Here is a 19,210-nt window from a genome sequence, read left to right as displayed (position 1 = left end):
ATGGAAAATTTGAAAAGGAATATTCACATTACACATGACAACTAAAACATGTCTGCCCGGGTACAGAGTTGAAAATATGCATGTACATAGGGGAGGGAAAGAGACCCATTAGAGTAGCTGGCAACATGAGGGCCAGAGTGACACCTGTGAACAATAAAAATAGCTCTAACCCCTTGGCTTGAATAAAAATCAGGAGCATAATTAAAGCCCTCAGTGTGGTGTCTAGCCTTCCTATAAACCCAGATTAAACCAATAACCTTGCAGTCAGATTTCAGTGTGAGTTAAGTGCTTTAATCAAATGAAGGAGTTACCAAGCAAGGTTGTGGAATGTCATTCATTGAAAGCCTCAAAATAACGTAAATTTTCATCTGCCTGAGACCAGAAAGGGCAAAGAAGATGACCCCTCATAATTTCTTCTAGTGGTAAGAGCCTAAGGTCAGACTAGACTCTGCAAAAGCTCAGTAAACATTCTTTAATTGGTTTTCTGGATGATGCCAGCAGCTGCAGGGGAAATGGGCAGCATGGGTCCCGGGGACCTCACCTCCTTCTTTACTGGAGTGCTGTGCGCCGCTGCAGTCGCAAACTGCTCCAAGGCCTGGCGCTGCTCCTCCGACCCGGGCTGCGCCCCCGCGCGCGCCGGCGGACCGGCAGCCTCCTGGGGCTCAGCCTCCTGCTCGGGCTTGGATTCTGAGTCTGAGCCGGATTCGGTTGTCATGGTTGATTGTTCTGCAAGCAGAAAATGGGAAGGTCCCATTACTCAGTGCAATTACCTTCCCTAGGCAAGAAAACTACGATGCTACATGTGAAAGGCTGCAGAGCACCACAGTAGGAAAGATGGAGAAATGCTAACAATCAAAGCACAATCCTATTGTACACAACAGGCGACTTGTCAAATTTACCGTGAAGATGAGTGCCTGTAAATGGTTCAAAATTAACATTTAACTAGCAATAAAAGTTGATCTGTAATGTTTACAGGTTTTGCTCATTAGAATTTTGCCACAGGTGACTGTAAAATAACATTAAAGTAACTCCATAATAATTGTATAACAGATATAACAGATATATTTAATTTCAGGAAAATGAACTTGCTGCATCAGCTGAATATATATTTTAATCTCTGGGAAGGATGATGTAATAATGGAAGCACATATTCTTTCTCATTCCTTTTTCTCTTTCCTATCTCTACACTGGGGCCCTGCTAGGTGGCTCTCAACCCCTGAATCTCTCCATTCTTACATGAACAAATGTCTTCTTTGATTTCTCATCACTCTGTTATCCTCTTTTGAATTAGCAGCCATAACTACAACAGGGGCTTCTCCAGTGACATGGAATCTGTCCCCTACTGGACAAGCACTGGCCATGACTGGAGGGAAGTTAGGCAGAGTCACCCTCCCTCCCTCACAGGTTAAGGCTCATAGGCTTCTTCCTGTCTTCCTCCTATTTTCCTTGAACGATGAAAGGGAGATATCTCATAAGAAACAACAGATTTTAATATATAATATATTATATATTAAATATATATAAAATAGAACCACCATCTTCTAATTGTTTGCTAGTCAAGACACTTCAATATTTTTCCCTCAGTTTCCACATCTGCTAAATGAGGGAGTTGAACATGGTCATATTTAAAGAACTTATTTTCTGCTATTTCTCCCCCCCCCCCCATTAATAGACATGTAATTTTAAGGCAGTTTTTTGCTCTAAGCAGCAACAGGACTGTTATGTCACTGGTTACTATCTCATTTAAAGTAATTTCTTATCTTAGGTATGTGAGAACTGCCTCAAAAAAAAAAAAATACTGAGTGTCATATAATTTCCACTCCTTATTCTAATTTTGTGGTAAAAATATGAGCAAATAGCTACTGTAATGATTCAAGCATATCATATACCCATTAGTATAATGTAAAATTACTCAAAATAAAACTCCATTGTAAAACCACTTAGTTCCTATCTTCACAATACACAATGGAATATGTTTAACGATTTGAAGAAGGGAACATTTATTACAAATACATACCAATATATGTTATAAACTAAATGTTATGTCCATGCTTCTATTTAGGGTTATTTTTTAACAATCACTAGTTATTCTTTCTGTTGAATAAAAGACATATAAACTTGACATGTGCTCGATTGCCCAAAGGCTATGTAAATATCAAGTCCAAATGCAGAGCAAGATAGTAATCCAAATAAAACTAACACATTTTTTTCTTCTTACATTACATTTTAGATTTTCAAGCAAATCTTAAAAGTAAATATTATATTCTCTTTTGTATGGTTCTACTGGAAAGTGGTATGAGTCTAAAGAAAAAACACTAGAACCTTTCAGAAGGGGAAGATTAGTTTCAATAATCAGTTCAATTCACCAAACTCAAGCACTGTTTATGGTTTAGAAAGAGATAAATATGTTATAATGCCCATCCCCACCCCAAGGAGCTCAGAGTCTGTGGCAAAAATAGATTCTCTTCAGAATCCATTTTCTCCATCTTCCTTTTAGTAACTAAACTTTCAGTTTTTGCTAGTACTCCTCCACCCATCTTGGGACCACAGTGAGTTGTGGCCACATGATTAAGTCTGGACCAAGACAACAGAGAACACATATTCAATGTTTAAGTCATCTTCATAAAGGCAAAACCACTTGCTCTAGATTTCTCTTTCCCATTAGCTGAAAAATAATGACCAAAGTGGTCACCATAGATCCAGACACAGAGGCCCTAATTTCAGGAGGATGCCACGGCCCTGGGTCCCTGGATAACCTCATGGAGCACAAGCAGAGCCCACCTACTGTGGATTGTTACATGAGGCAGAAAGCAACTTCTTTCTGTTTTGAACCTCAGTATACTGGCCCACATTAATATATATTCTACAGACTAAAATCCTACCAAAATACAGCCATTCTCTAGTGGTTCTCATCTCAGTAAAACAAAGCAGCCTATCCTTGATCTCACATCCTCTATCAGCTACTACCATAGTTCTCTGCTTTCCACTCATAACTTCTCAAAAACATTTCTGTTGACCCTTATTGTCTTTTTCCTCAGTTCCACTTTCTCTGCAGCCACTCCTGTCTGACTCCAATGGGGTGGCTTTTGTGGTCAATGCAATTGACCATCAGCTCTTGTCTGTTCTTGACTCATCTGACCTTTTAGCAGCCCCAACATGATGATGAGACTTTCCTTGTCAACATGTTTCTGTCTCCTGGGATTCAGAATTCACCATGCTCTCCTGCTTTTCTCCTATCTCTCTGGCTACTCTTTTTCATTCTCTTTTATAGACTTATTCCTTATCCAACCTTTAAATGTGGGAATGTCCTGGAAAACTCCATTTTAGGCCCTCTTCTCTCTACATTTCCTCCCCGGCTTATGATATCCTTTCTAGGGCTTTAAATACTTTCTATAAGACATCAGTTCACATATTCATATTCTCTAGTCCAAACCTCTGTTCTGATCTTTTAAAACTAGTGTCCAACTGCTCACCTGACATTCCTCACAGCTATCTATTGATTTTTCTCTCCCAAATCTGTTCCTCCCCTCATCTTCCTTACCTCAAAAAATGGCAATGCTATTCCTTCAAACTAGAATTCCAAAAGTCACCCTTGACATTTTCCTTTCCCATACCTTCCTTATCTAATACAGGAAAGTTTTGCAAGCTATAAACTTTCTCAACATATACATATATTCTTCCAAAATACAACTGACTCTTGAATAAAGCAAGGTCAGAGGCACCAAGCCCCTGATATGATCAAAAATATGCATAGAACTTTTGACTTCCCAAAACTTAACTACTAATAGTCTACTATTGACCAGAAGCCTTACCAATAACAGAAACAGTAGATTAATGCACATTTTGTATACTATATGTATTATGTACTATAGTCTTACAATAAAGTGAGACAAAAGAAAGTTATTATGAAAATCATAAGAAAAATACATTTATAGTACTGTATGTATTTATCAACACCATAAGTTTACATCATATATTTATGAGATGAATTATATCAGTAGCTATGTCAATATTGTCTTATGATACAAAGCACTGTAGATATTACACTTATTACTAACACTAGACATCAAAAATGAAGTTATTGTGAAAATGAAATTCATATTTACTTACAGATATAATGATCAATGCACTGATAATGAAGCAGCAACAGTATGATTGCTTTATGGTAGGCTAGCATCGTCAATATGATTGCTTCACCGTAGTAAGAAAATCTCCAAAAAATTCTCCAATATTTATTGAAATAAATATTTATTTATGCTATTCTCATTGCTGAGAACATATTTTCCTCTGCTTTTCATGTGGCCAACTTCCCATTCCTCAAGTGTTGGCCAAAGACTCTTTCCCTTTTTACACAGTTATTTTCATTGCCTTATTGTTTCCTTCCTAGAACTTATCAAATTTTTAATTATTCCACCCTCCTGTAACCTCTTTCCCTTATACTCAAGGGTGGGAATCATGTGTGTTTATATCCCAACATACTCAGTATAGTAGTCCATCCTTATCTGTGAGGGATACCCAGTGGATGGCTGAAACTACATATAGTGTGTGTGTGTGTGTGTGTGTGTGTGTGTGTATACACACACTATTTTTTTTCCTACACATGCATATCTATTATAAAGTTGAATTCATAAATTAGGCACAGTCAGAGATTAACAATACTAATAATATAGAATAATTATAACCATATACTGTAATAAATGTTACATGAATGTGGTCTCTCTCAAAATGTCTGATAAGCAATCTGATAGCCAAGACAGCTACTAAGTGACTAATGGGCAGGGAGAGTATACAGCGTGGAGACGCTTGGCAAAGGGATGATTCATGTCCCAAGCAGGATGGAGCAAGATGTCATCGCACTACTCAGAACAGTGGCAATTTAAAACTCATAAACTGTTTACTTCTGGGATTTTCCATTTAATACTTTCAGACTGTGGATGACTGCAGGTAACTGAAACCACAAAAAGTGAAACTGCAGGTAGGGGGTGACTACCATATCAACATATTACCTACAACACAGTGGATATTTCAATAATTATTTGATGAATGACTAAACAATAAAATCAACACCACTATCACATCTATGCATTTAGAAGTGAAAAGTGTAATAACTCTTCCTTATAGCTGATAACCATTTTAGAATCTCTCTTAAATGGATAAAGAGCAGGTATTTCTGTGTTTAACGGAAAACAGAACTCAGTTACAACTTTCAGAATTGAAATCTCCGCACAAGGTAACAGACATCATTGGTCTGTTCACAGTAACACAAAAACACAAAAACACAAAAAGAGAAAATATTTAGGTGGTTCAGAGACTCTCTACAAAAAAGTAAACAAAAAGTCACCAGATTATGAACTTAAAAAAACGTAATTAACTACTAGAAAAAGCCTATTTTAAAAATGCTTAATTTTTCCTGGACTGGACAGTTCTTGCATATAAATCGTATCATTTTTAAAAATTTGGATACCTTCAGTATCTTCTATGACTATCATATTTAGGATCCTCTGTTATTATTATAGCAAATAATGGCTCTAACTTAATTAGATGTCTAAACTGTTACAGACGCAGAAAACCAGAATCATTTTTCAATTTATAAACAGTTCATTTCATTTTAAAATCTATGTATAATTTTTATAGATATAATAAAATAATCATCAGCAAATACATTGTCATGTGTGATCTGTGTGATCAACTTACATTTTTTAGTCTCCTACTTCCTCTTCCATAAAACCTGGAGTTCAGACTAGAAGTTAGTGATGACTAAGTGAAATGGGTGTGGGGAAAGGGGCTGATGGTGGTGGAGGGAGCAGTGAAAGAACTTGCATCTCTTCTTTCAGTTTAAACCAACAAGTCTGTCACCTCCTTCACCATCTTCTTCCAACTTCCCCACTACTTTCTAAACCTAGGGAATTTTTATACAAATGTAGTAGTCTATACATCTCATATCAATGCTCTCTAAACTTTAAAAATTTTCGAGTATGTGTTAAAATAGGAATCTCTGTAAACACATAACATTAGTCCCTAGACTCACTAGACTTGACACGGAAGGGCAAATTTAGTAAAGAAATACCCCAATTTTGAGTTTCAGTGTTATTATTCTAGTCATGAAACCATTTTGTACCTGCTTTTGTCTTTAATTCCATGACTTGTCCCTAAGGCAGAGAGCCAGCTATATAAAAGCTAAAGATGCAAAGTGGATAGAGCCCAGCCACAAATCAGCTATTTAAATAATAAATACACTGAACCTGTCACATATCACAAAAATCACAGAATCTCAAACCTCAAATAAACTCCTACATCCTTGTCAAATATTTCCTAGGTATATTATTTTTTTTCTGACTACATGCATAATATAACGAATGAAAATCATTGCTGTTTTTTACTAATTTTAATATAATAAAACTTTCATTTCTGTTGAGAGAAAGTGAAGTAACAAAATTTAAAAACATAAGGCTTTGGAATTCTGGAATCTCACTAGGATCAATATTTAATTTCACATATCTTAAAGGGCATCAGTTCATATTGTACCTATGAGTGAAAGGTATCGACAGCCTAGATCAGTAAATTTAATTTCAAAACTTTTAAAAATAGTCTCTTTTCCTCCCCATATGCCAACATAAGCAAGCAATAAACTTATTTTTTTAAATGGCAATCAAAATCATAAGGATCTAACTACAGTATTTCTAACTTTAACATCATTTTAATAATCTTACAGTGTGCCCCTCCAATCTTGTACCCAATGCCAAACATTTTTAAAACTCGATTTTCATAATATTTGCATTACTTTGGTTTTTCTTTTTCTTATACTTATTCTGTGCTTTCTTGGACAATCCTTGACACTTCAAATCGCACATTTTTCTTTCCAACTCATTAAAGATTATTACTATTTTCCAATGTTCCTTTCTCTTCTCCTGTTATCTTCACTTTGGACTAAATGTAGCTGTTGATTAATTCAGTCACTGAAAGTAAACAGCATTACCCACAATCCCAAACAGAAAGCAATACAAAATGCTTATGTTTAGTTTTGGCTCAAACCCTGCCCTTAATTTATACTAAATTTATCTTACTGTGTTTTGCTTAAGCTAAAAAGGTTTAGATGCCTAGAAACTCCAAATCCAAAAAGCTGAAGTAAGAACACTCGTTAAGTATGCTGGGGTGATGGCAAGAGGAGTCCTTTGTCTTTTCCAGAAACATAAATTGTGTTTCATTATGACTCTCTTAGGGATGTATTTATTAAATGGCTGCCAAAGGAAATGGTAATGAGCTTCAAAGGCAAAAGCATGCAGGTGTGAATGAAATCACATTCACAATTCACAATTCATTTCACCTATAAAAAATGGTCATTGTCATGCATCCCAGGCTTTTTTACTTTCCAGCTCAAATGTTTTGTTCCACAGAGGCAAAAAAAAAAAAGTCGGTTTATCCCCATATTTTCCACTTTTAGAAGCAGCATTTTTAAAATCCCTATCTTCTAACTAAATGACTGCTAAATTAGCTTCTCTATTCAAATTTACCTACCTCTTTTGCTGATACGAAAATTCAGTGGGATTTTATTAAAAGACACAAACCTATGGCAGTGCAGGAAAGTGCTTAATATGAATCTGTTATTTATATGTAATACAGGATTCCTATGGAATAGCAAAGCATTTTGTAAGAGGAAAACTCTTCTTACCATTTACCTACATATAGAAATATAAGACTACAATGGAAAAATTTTATAAAAAGCAAGCTTTTTTCATTCTTATAGGTCAAATATAAACTTATAGAATAAGAGAAGCTAGTATACATACATACTCAGCTTAAGAATTTGAAACAACTAAATCCTGTCCATTAGTTCACTAAAAAACATCAACTGCAAGCAAACTAAAAGACAGTAAAATCCTTTGGCCTCTCTACTGGACTCTATTTGCATTAAAAAAAAAAAAAAAAAGGTGGGTGGGAGAAAGCCCTAGCATGATCCTATGATCCATCTTAAAAAAAAACAAAACACAAGAAATCAAATCAACCTACACTCGGTCTCCTGTTCTACCTTCTACAACCCCCATCTCTGCCTCTCCAGTACGGCCCCACCTCTTCACTATTCTTTAGAGCCATCGTTATGGGAAGAATTTTCTTCCCATGCTGTCACCACATCCTTCCTCTCACTCACTCTTTAGAGTACAGTTGACCCTTGAACAACATGGGTTTGAACTGCACGAGTCCACCTATCCCCACATTTTTTAATTGACCCACACAGTTCAAACCTGAGTTGTTCAAGGGTCAACCAACTCTGCAGTTGGGAATCTGTGTATGCAGAGATCCCAGTGCAGAGGTAGGAGGGCTTCCACTGCCCAGAGTGCCGGGATCCCCAAACCCTGGGTGGTCCAAAGGTCAAGTGCATCCCCCATTATTCTAGTAAACATCATTAAGGTTACGAATGACCTCCCCACAAGGCAATAAATCCTATGTGAAGTCCCTTCTCATCTTCATGTCCTTTGTGTTCTTGATGCTCTCTGTTTTCCTTCTATTTTTTCTGGCTACTCTTCTCATTTCCATTTGCCTCTTTATAGCCCATTTCTCCTATTCGATCTCTAAACTTTGCAGTTCTTTAGGAATCAGTCACATGCTTCAAATCCTCTTATAATTGGAGAGTTCTGCCATTTCATTTCAAATATAATGATAGTTCCAAAATATGGATTCCTCAATTTGTGACCTCTCTGAGCTTTAGATCCATATACACATATACAACTCTACTTCTCACCTCTCTTACCTGGAGATCTCAGACACACATAAAACTGAACGTGTCCATCCACACCCTTGACCCCTCACCCCCATCCCCCAAGCCCCACAATCTGCTTCAGTCTTTCCATTTCAGTAGATGGACTTCCATCTGTCCAGCTGCTCATAATAGGATTGGGATACCACCTCTCTTTTTAGTCTCTCTCAATCTGCTTCATGTCTGTCAATTCCATCTCTGGAGTTGTGTTTAAAGAAAGAAGACAAAAGGATGTTCTAAACAGAGGTTACCAATCAGTTAAGAGCAGAACAGCATGAAAAATCACAATGCACTTTCTTGTGCAAGGACATGTGGTCTGCTGTGGCCAGAACATAAGGGAGTGACGAGATATGATGAGACTAGCCAGGCAGAAGTCAGGTCCTGCAAGGTGGCCTCATATTCATTAAGGAGACTTCGTCTCATTATACAGAGACCACTCTGGCAGCCACAAGGATGACTAATCATCGGAAAGGGTCAGCTGGACTCTTCCGTTCTTTCAGCTCAAAATTAGACCAAACTAATACACCAAGCTGGCCTTGATGAAGCAGCAGTGAACCAGTTACTCCTCAAAGCACAAAATAGTAGGATTCAAGTCTAGGCATTATAAAACATCTTTGAAAACTTGACGATAAAGAGTTGAGACACTAAGTGTTTGTGACCAACAGCAGAGACAATTCTGGCATTTAAAAATTAAGCTTATTGGCCATACTAAGTTCAAATCCTGTAAGCCAATACACAAAACCCTATCTAGCTGACTGACTTTTTAAGATTACAGAAGAAGAAGAAAGCTGGAGTATTTATGAAGATGACATAATTCAAAAATTACTTACAAAATGATCACTGTAAACCTGCAGAGTATTACCAAGACCTATTAGTATGGAGACAAAGATTTCATAACAGCATGGTACATCTACAATTCTGTGTGAGAATTTTAAACACTAAACAAGACAAAAAATAACAAGGCCACAGTCTCCTGCTTCAAAGAATGTGAATTTTGACAGGTTACCCTGAGGAGCAACCAATCACAGTGCCCAGTGTAGAAGAACTAAGATCACAGAAGGCCAGGAACTTTCAACAAGTCTGGAGGGGGGTGGGGTGGGGCAAGGAGGTCTTCCATGAAAATAATCTTTGTTTGATGAGAAAATAATCACGTACCATCAGTCCCAAGTTAAATGACTAGTTATAAGCTTTAGATGCAATTAGAAATCACAGGCTACTTCGGGAAGACATAAGAGCAATCTGGGATAAACAGAAGCACAGGAGAGGCATCATGATGGGGCAGAGCCTTGATGGGGCAGGAGGGTGAGAACCAGCTGGGAGAGACTGGGTTCTGCCGCACATGCTCTGTGATCTCAATGGAATTTGGCTTCCCTTTCCATTCTAAGATTCTGAAATTCTAGGATTCTGGAGAATCAGAGACATTGTTATATTAACAACATAAAATCTAAAGAAATTCTGTCCTCCAAGAAAAGTGAAGATATATACTAACTGATCTTACTGACCTAAGGACATAAAGCAAGTAGGGCGGGCAATCAGCAGCACTCCACTGAGAAAGACAACCTCCCACTGCATGGGTAGCTAAAGGTTTCATTAACTATTTGAGTCTATTAAGGTTTTATTTAATTCACTGAAACAATACTTTACCCATATAATCCAAGAAAGCTGAAGGAAAGAATCTTAGTTTACTTAATACATTGGAAAAACCTGGCTTATTTTCAGTAAGCTGTTAGATTTTCTTGGTAAGTTCAAAATGTTTAGATCTGTGTGTATATGGAATTAATAAATGCAGTTTGGAAGATAGAGATAAATATGATGACTATACAAGTGTCCACCTTATCAAATATGTATTCATATTTCAGAATTCACCTGGTGCCAAGTACCAGGGTATAAAATTCCTTATACTTTTGAAATATTTAGTTGTTTTCACAAATCCCCTAAATACATTTCAATAAACCAAAGTAGTAGCTGGCTCGCCCTCTAGAGGAAGAGGGACTTGTGTTTGTGAAGGATGTTTAAATAAAGTTCAATGACATCAGTAATAGTAAGAGAGGCAGGGTTTCTAAGGGGACAAAACTATTTTCAAATTAAATCTAAAGAAAGAGTGACAGAAGAAACAATTAAGGTTCTGTTCTGGATGTTTGTGTTATGACTCTGTTAAAAGCAAGGAAGTTCTCAAACTGGGATTCCTGAACTCCAGAGGTTGGAGAAGGAGCCAACAGATCTGAGTTTATTTTGATATTTTAAAGGAAAGCATATATTTGTCAATGACATGGCTGCACAAACTAACCAAATTTTTTGCTTCTGGTTGGATATTTATCAGGTAAGGCTAGAAATATTGGTTAATCACTTCTTCATTCATTAATTCACTCCTTCAAGAAACATTTCCAGAATAGCTATTCTGAAGCCTGGGGATACATCAGATAAAGATAAATAGGTCTCTATTCTAGTAGAGCCTCCATTCTAATTGAAGAGGAAAAGGAAATAAAAAGTGTCAGCTACAGATAGATGTTATTAGATAATCCAATCTAAAGCAGGTGGGTGGCCACTTACATTGGGGTGGGTGGGGAAAGCTTCTCCAAAGAGAGGATGTTTAAGCAGCTTTTTGAATGAGAGAAGAATCTACCATATGAAGATATAAGGGTTGGGAGAATGCCTTCCAGAAGACTAGTGCCCAGGCCCTAAGGAAGAAATGAGCTTGGTGTGGTCAGGAACAAAAAGAAGTCAAGGAAGCTTGGGCCCAGGATGTATAAGATGAAGTAGAAGATGTGAATTGGGATCACATCATTTGGGCCTTGATAAGTCAGTTTATGAAGTTAGGTTTAATGTAAAATGCAATGATGCATATTAAAGTGAGGAATGATAGGGTCATACTGATGCTTGTAAAAGATCGCTCTGGCTTCTGAGTAAAGGAGGTGGGTGGGAGCAAAGAATGCAGTTAGTGGGCTATGGCAAAAGTCGAAGTGAGAGAAAATGCTGGAACAGGGTAGTAGGAGAAGAAATGGAATTAGTAATGCCCTTTGAGTGCCACTGGAACCTCTGACTGGAGCTAGGTGAAGACAGGGGAAATGGACTGAGCTGGTCAGTAAAATATATTATAAATGTTATGTCTCTTATAAACACAGGGATCCCCAGTGATGAGAAGACTGCAAATAGGCAAGGAGCTCACCAACAAACAAACATCAAGTTTAAACAGTCATTCTCCTAGGTGGTGCTCCATCACCTTTAGCACAAGAAACCATCAGTGAGCTCTATGTCATCAGCAGTCATTTTTAAAAACTTCTAATTCAGATGAGAAGCAATACCTGGCTTCACTGATAAAGAATGTATTCTTGTGGTCTAAGAGACAGCTCCAGACTTCCAAAAAACCAACAGATTAACAAGAAAAGCTTTGGCCTTTTGATACAGAATGTATTTCTAGGGTTCATCTGAGAACCTAATAATGGCTAAATGGCCTCTGTACCTATACGCTCCTCTAACACACAATCTAGCAAAAAATTTTCACCTCCCTGAGATTCTGACATGGTTATCACTGAGATGCTGTCATTCTCAGGGACTTGAATAAGTGAGACTTCTGCTGGTGCTCTCAAAGGGCTAAATTTACATGTCTAAGTTGTCCACACATAAATCCTGTCTTGCTCTTGCTTGGACTTAGAAAGAACCACCTCACAAAGCACAAGGCAGTGTTTTGCACAAACATATTTGCATTTTTCCACAGTGACAAGCATTTTAATGTATTATTTAATATACAGCAGAAACACTTTAAAGACCTGGTCCTGGAAACTGCCAAATATATATTTATTTATTTTCAGGAGTTAACATGAATACATGAATTCAGTTTCCTGATGGCTATGTTTATCACAGTTCATTAATGTTCCCATCATTTGAAAGAAAGTTCGGAATTGACTATGACCTCATTTCTCTTAGCCAAAGGCCCTCACACAGTGTTCTTGAGGTTTTAAGCGAAAAATTAAATCGAAATGGAAATTTCAGCATGCCAATGAATACATAAGAGCAGAGTGTTCAGCATCTATGTCATCTGAACCCTAGAAAATGTAAGAGAACCATTTTCCGTTAACCATAAATTACTCTTTCTAAGGAAAAACCTGTTGTTATGGCCTCAGTGTATTGATCAAACACCACATATTTGCTTCTTGACTCTGCAAATATTGTAAAATACTGCCTTATAGTTTTTCAAAAGGAAAGTTCGATTTCTAAAATGTATAGGATCATCATGAGTTTGACAGTTGAAATTTCTCTTAAACCTTCTGAGCTTTTATTATTTTTTAATTAAGAGGGTATGGTGCTAGAGAAAGCCAAGGAAGTTGTTCACAGGGAACACACAAGTGTACAGTGCTAAGCAACCCTTGCTGTTTCCTCATATAAGCTCACTCCCAACCACCCAGAAGTGCATGTTACCCCACAGGACAAATGGGGACAGTAAGGTCAGTGTATAGTTTGCCCAAGGTCATATAACAAGCAAAGAGCCAAGAATGAAAACTGAATTTCCGCCCCCAGTAATAGAGCTCGCAAGTTATACACTTCGGTGTACCAATAAAATCTACTCTCAACCTCTGATTCCTATTTCAGACTTGGACTTTTCCAAGTTATTGTTTTACATGATCATCTATAATTCCATATTGCTAGCATGCTACCTTACTCTTCTACTTAAGTCAAACATTAGCAAATTCAAACTTCTATAAAATTATATATTATTTTAAAGACTATTTTCCCACCTACTTATCACTATAAATATACACATAAAACATCATAGTACTAGTTTCTTCCTTTAAAAAGTTTTCTAGTCTAGTATGAGCCTTTGAAATTCTGTTTCAGGTTGCCATTTTATTCTAGGAAAACAAGAAAATAAATGATTGTTGTTGCTTCTAGAGAAAACATGAATGGTACTGACTTGCTTCCACCTTCTCAACAGTTTATAACTCTGAAGTGATTGATAGTGGTTTTAAGCCTCAAATAAAGAAGCCTAAATTTTAATTAGTTACAACTTTAAAGGTGCTGGTAGTCAAGGGCCTTGAATCGACAAAAACCCAGTGTTTAAAATGTTCAAGAATGCCACGGCTAAAATCAAAAGAGGAGAGAAAAGGAGATAGTGTATTTCCTCTGTATTGTTGGCCAATTCTATCTTTGGGAAGAACATATTAGTAAAAAGATATCTTTGGCACACTAATGCAGGAACATATTTTTTCTATTACCCAACATCTGACTCTGCATCTGTGAGAAGTGAGGTGTGAACCAGAGACAGTGAATAAATTAAATCAGAGTCATTCTCTCTACAGTCATCTACCACCAATAAGCACTCTTCTATACAATCTAAAACCGGTCTCTCTCACAGAACCATTCATTTTAAAAATAGGGGGAAGGTTATGGCTTTGACTCCCAATCTTTGCACCTCAGGGTGGGGCAATATACCCTCTGATATCTGGGGGAGAATCCACTATTTGAGTTTCCCATCACAGGTGTCAAGTACATTGTTGAGGACAGCTGAAACAAGAATGGCTGTCTCAAAACAACCAAATGTCAAATACCTGCGCTCTAATTCTGTGTCTAGGAAATTGTTGCATACAAATAGCCACTAAACAAACAATGAATGAAGGAACAGTCTGTGTTTCCGAGTCTCAGGAATACAAGACAGTATAGCAAGTCTCATATCCAGGAGCCCTGTAAATTCAAATGAACAAAACATGGATCTGACCTGTCCATTTTCTATAACTGCATACATATATCAAGGCTTTTATCTCTGTGGTTTGCTCCTAATAGCAAGCTTCATGCAGGCACCCAAAACTAGTCACCAGAAGGATATGTGGTGAGAATAAGAAGAAAGCAAAGGGAAATAGACCTTTCAAGGCCCCAGGTAGGTAAGCTGCCTGTAAATATTTGTATCTTGCCTTAGAAAGGAGTTCTTGGTGTTGAGGCCTGAACACTCACACAACAGAAATCATATTTGATTAAGTCAATAAATAAAAAAGCACTTCTGCTACAAGAAAAAGAAATCAAATAGACAGGAAAATTCCAGGTATTCTATTATTGTTTCCATTCAATACTTATAAAATCATACAAAGTAACCATTACTGGTGGGCTAGTGTTCCTTAAATACATAAATGCATGAATGATTGAATATGTCAGCCTCATTTAACATAAACACATCCTAAGTCCCATGTCTACAAATGACATCTTGGGAAACCAGATCCAGTTCAGTCTGACCCCTAGAGCCCTGGGCTGTTTTGTGGTACACTGCACTGAACAGAAATGAAAACCAGTTAATTGCTCTCAACTCCTCACCACATAGAATATGCTAACTTTGATGAGTTTTCCTTTTCAATCCTGACACTTTCTGGGACATTTATGTATTCCAAAGCCAAATTAATAGAATTTGGTTTTCTTCACATTTCCATATCATGGATTCTTTGCCACTCCACAATTAATTACTAAGTGTTCATACCTCTTATCACAACTCTTACAGAGAGAGGAAATGGGAGCTGCTCTGGCATTCTGGATCCTTCTATGCTTTGGGGTTTTGACAGACTGTTGAATCTTTTCATCCTTCAATACAAATGTGAGGCCAAGTAATTATTCTGTTTTCACTGTAATGCATCAGCTTTCATCTTGCTGCTAGTAATGGATGGAGAATACAAAGACTGTTCTTAAAAGATCTCACTGGCACACAAATGAGCCGCTTGAGAATAGTGCCTCATCCAGTTCTCTGAAGGGGCTGATAAGAGTCTTTACTCCAGGGCTGTTCGCTGGGTGCCTGGAGCACTGAAAGGGTTCTCCAACTGAGCCTTGAATCCTTTATAATTAACGCCTAGGAGACAGGCTCCACCACCATCTTCCCTCCCGTCTCCCGTGTGACTCAGTAGATAAAAACGCAGCCCAAGGTTAGAGCTGCCTTGAGGAGCTGAATTTCCCACACAACATACTAAAAATGACTGAACAAGCTACAAGTGTGAAGTTCCGTTTACATCCTTTTTCTCTAATTGGCAACTAGCCAATAAACAGCTCTTTTAATTTTTAAATGCACATATTTCCAGTTCAATGGGGATTAACTTAAAACCCTACAAACAAAAATAAATTTGAAGAAAAACTAAAAGGCTGAAAAGGAGTACATCTTAAAACGTTTCGATAGATTCTTTATTGTCTATGTTCTTTAAAAAGGTTTAGTCACAGTAATATCTGCTTCACTTCCTGTGTTGGTAATTTTTAAAAATTACTACACTTTTCAAAATGAAATTAGTTTAAAATCCTTTAACTTGTCTAGTTAAAACGAAAGCAAAATAAATCTGTCTAGCTGGAAGCTTCATATGTAATTAAAGAAGGCACACTAACTTCTTACTTTCAAAGTCTTCTACCCAGAGGGATCCTCGGATAAGCAGGGAAAGGGGTGCTCCCCTAAAGCAGACTTGGGCGGAGTCAGGTTGGGAAGATGAGAAACATTGCAATGCAAGTTTACTAAAGAGATATTAGTACCAATAAGAAGAGAAGATGTTGGTCCTGGTACATTTACCAGTGAACTCTCTTTACTGGAAAGAGTCACACAGATTTAGGGCAGAATGAGAACTTCCTGGACTTCCACTCTTGTTTCTGATGTAAAGTAGGAAAAATAAAGGGACAGAGGAAGACAGATTAAACTAACACTTGATTGAAGAGGGTTGATGCTTTCTGATGGAAGAGATGGGCTTTCAACGGAGGCCGTAAGTTGGAGAGGGCAGCACTAACTACTACCCCTGGACAGGGTGTGGATTAAGTCTGGGGTTTTCAACATCCAAATTCATCACAGAAAAACATATTTAACAAAACAAATCAACAAAATATTTCTTCTTAAAGATACATTTATCACTTCTTTAAAATTTTTTTTAGCTAGGCGACTTTCCTAATTTTTTAACTTAATTTTTTATTTAAAAAGGATTTATTCTAATATAATTTGCTTTAACACTTCTGAAATACACCTATTTATCCTCCACTAATATATCTTGGTGCCATCCTTGAGTGAGTAGAGCAAACCAGTGAAGGTTTAATGGTTGAGGAGTATGGTACTCAGACCACTTGGATCAGAATCACCTGGGACTCTTAATTGCCTATTCCCCAGACCCTCCTGCAGGTGTAGAATCTTTGGAGTACAGACACCTGGATTCCACCCCTACCAATTTAATCAGAATCTCTGGTGGCAAGTCCTAGGCATAGGCAAGTTTTAAAAGCTACGCTGGGATTCAAAAATTCAGGCTGAACTGAGAACAGTAGGACAGTATTCTTGTACTTCTAATAAGCACCCAGGTGATTCTTCCACTAAAGCTTGCTAACCTCTGGCCTATGTGGAAATTAACAGCCCTAAAGCCATTGAGTGACTACACGTGGAGACAGAGATGACAAGTAGATAATAGATCATTGGCCCTGGTCAAGGCCACCAATTTGTGTTTATTTACATTACCACGAGAAAATCAGCCTATCAATCTTACTGCTTTTTACGTTTCATAAATGCATATGCCATTTTGTTTTTGCTGGTATATGTAAAAGGTATATGCAGACCATATGTTTTTGAATTTTACACTTTTATTTTAATAATATGTAACACTCATTACAAGCTGTATTTCCAATCTCAGTCATGCTCAATCTTCTTCACAACAGTAAATTAAGTAATAGCTAGTGAAAAGAGTACTATGCACCTATATTGGTGATGATTATTACTGAAACAAGGATGAGAACATTTCATTTCCTTTTCTTTCTAAAAGAAGCACCTCCCTTAAATTGAAATGGGCTTCCATTGAGAGGACACTTGGAGAGGAAGAGAAAGAGAAGTGAATAGGAAAGGGGGAAAAATAAAACCCTGTGAATTATAATTCACAGGCTACCTTTGCTTTCTACCTTAGAGACAACTCCAATCTGCACACTCAACTATCCCTTACCCAGTGCTTCCAATTCAATTCCACAAAAATTGCTGAGCATTCACCTTTGAGTCAGGGTCTTGGTCACCTATTAAAAAGGTTACAAATACATACAAATCTTACTTTAAAAAAAAAAGCTCTCATGACCAAACTTCTTGTTCACCCAACCCCAAGCAACAAGAAAACCTGTCAAATCCTTTCTATTGACATCTTTACTATATTCTTTTCACCCTGGCAGCTCAGCTGAGCTTTTCCCTGAACAGGACAGGAGTGGAGCTGGCAGTGGGTTCTAGTGAATTTCAAGTGCCTTCATCAAAATCAGTCCATGATGTACAATATTCCAACTAGGAACTAGGAACACAGTATTCTTATAGCTTAGGAAACACTGGTTAAGAAAAGAACATAAAATCGTAAAATAAGGGCACAGATTACAATCGACTCTCTATTGTTTTCTATTGGTATTTGTCTCCAGCTAGATTCTGGGCAAATTTGGAACTAAGAGGCTATTTCTTTCCAAGCAATAAAATATTTTCAGTAGTTCCTCATCACATCCTACTCCCTGATACCACACCGAGGGCAACCCCATCCTGAGCCTTCATGACTCTCAAGCATCACTTTTATTCACAAGACAAACTTCAGCAGTCATGATACTGAATGGTGTATAGGTCTCCAAATATCTCTGCCCTCAAATGTGCTCCCCCTGGGACAAGAAGCTTCTAGTCCACCCACTTTACCCATTATGCTTCAAAACAGCTCTGAAAACATCTCCACTCCAACCTTCTGCGAGTTCCCACCCCGACCCCCAGGAACAGTCTCTGTTAAGCAACGACTACACTTGTGCATACTCCTACCTTTACGTATATCTCACTGTATTTATATTAACATTTGCTTCTGAGAGTCTCTGCTACCAGACACCAGATTCTTAAAGGCAGGAACAAGTTTTAACTCTCTCTACTAGAAGTCTACTCAAACCTAAGATGTCTAAAAGTGAACTCCAGAGATTTCTCCCCCAAACCAGGGCATGCCCAAGTCTTCCCCCAATGGCCAATCCATCTTTCCAGTGTCTTAGGCCAAAGAAAATACAAAATAAACTAACAAAAACTTCCATGCACTCCACATTAAGTCCCTTCAGTAAATCCTGTGCCTCTAGCATCTGGAGTGTGAGCACTCCATCCCTCCAGCACTTCACCTCCACAACTGCTATCCCATCCAGCCCATCGTCTTCACTTGCCTAATTACTCCAGTATCCTTCCAAGTGGTCTCCTTCCCTCTGCCCTTGCAGTCTCTATCATGTTTTCAGCCAGGTTGATCCCTTTGGAACATGTATCAAATTGTACCACTTCTCCACTGAAAATCTTCCAAAGATTTCCCATTTCACAAAGAGTAAATTCCAATCACTATATCCTGCCTGAAAGAATGCTGCACAAACGTTCCCACTTCATCTCCTTCTCTCCCACTTACCTACTCTGGCCAGCCTTCTATTTTCTCTCCCATTCCTCTGAAACAGCAAGACACTCATTTGGGGCCTGCTATTCCTGCCTGGAATGTTCTCCCAATCCCACCA

At 37.7% G+C, this 19,210-nt stretch overlaps 1 protein-coding gene across 25 annotated transcripts in view; it reads right to left on the bottom strand.

Moving 5' to 3' along the window:
• EPB41L3 (erythrocyte membrane protein band 4.1 like 3) overlaps positions 1-19,210 on the bottom strand; it is a 208,975-nt gene that overhangs the window by 84,193 nt on the left and 105,572 nt on the right. For 23 of the 25 annotated variants that reach the window (XM_036229872.1, XM_016120915.2, XM_016120920.2 and 20 more), the window contains one exon: positions 542-726. In XM_036229872.1, coding sequence (XP_036085765.1) covers positions 542-726 — 185 coding nt within the window. Of the gene's footprint in view, positions 1-541; positions 727-19,210 lie in introns of those variants that run through there. The other 2 variants (XM_016120918.2, XM_016120919.2) reach the window with 1 other exon arrangement.

The sequence above is a fragment of the Rousettus aegyptiacus genome, unplaced genomic scaffold (assembly GCF_014176215.1).
Source record: "Rousettus aegyptiacus isolate mRouAeg1 unplaced genomic scaffold, mRouAeg1.p scaffold_m13_p_12, whole genome shotgun sequence".
Taxonomy (NCBI): Eukaryota; Metazoa; Chordata; class Mammalia; order Chiroptera; family Pteropodidae; genus Rousettus; species Rousettus aegyptiacus.
The sequence above is the reverse complement of the archived record's forward strand: the minus strand, read 5'-3'. Positions and strand labels throughout refer to the sequence as shown.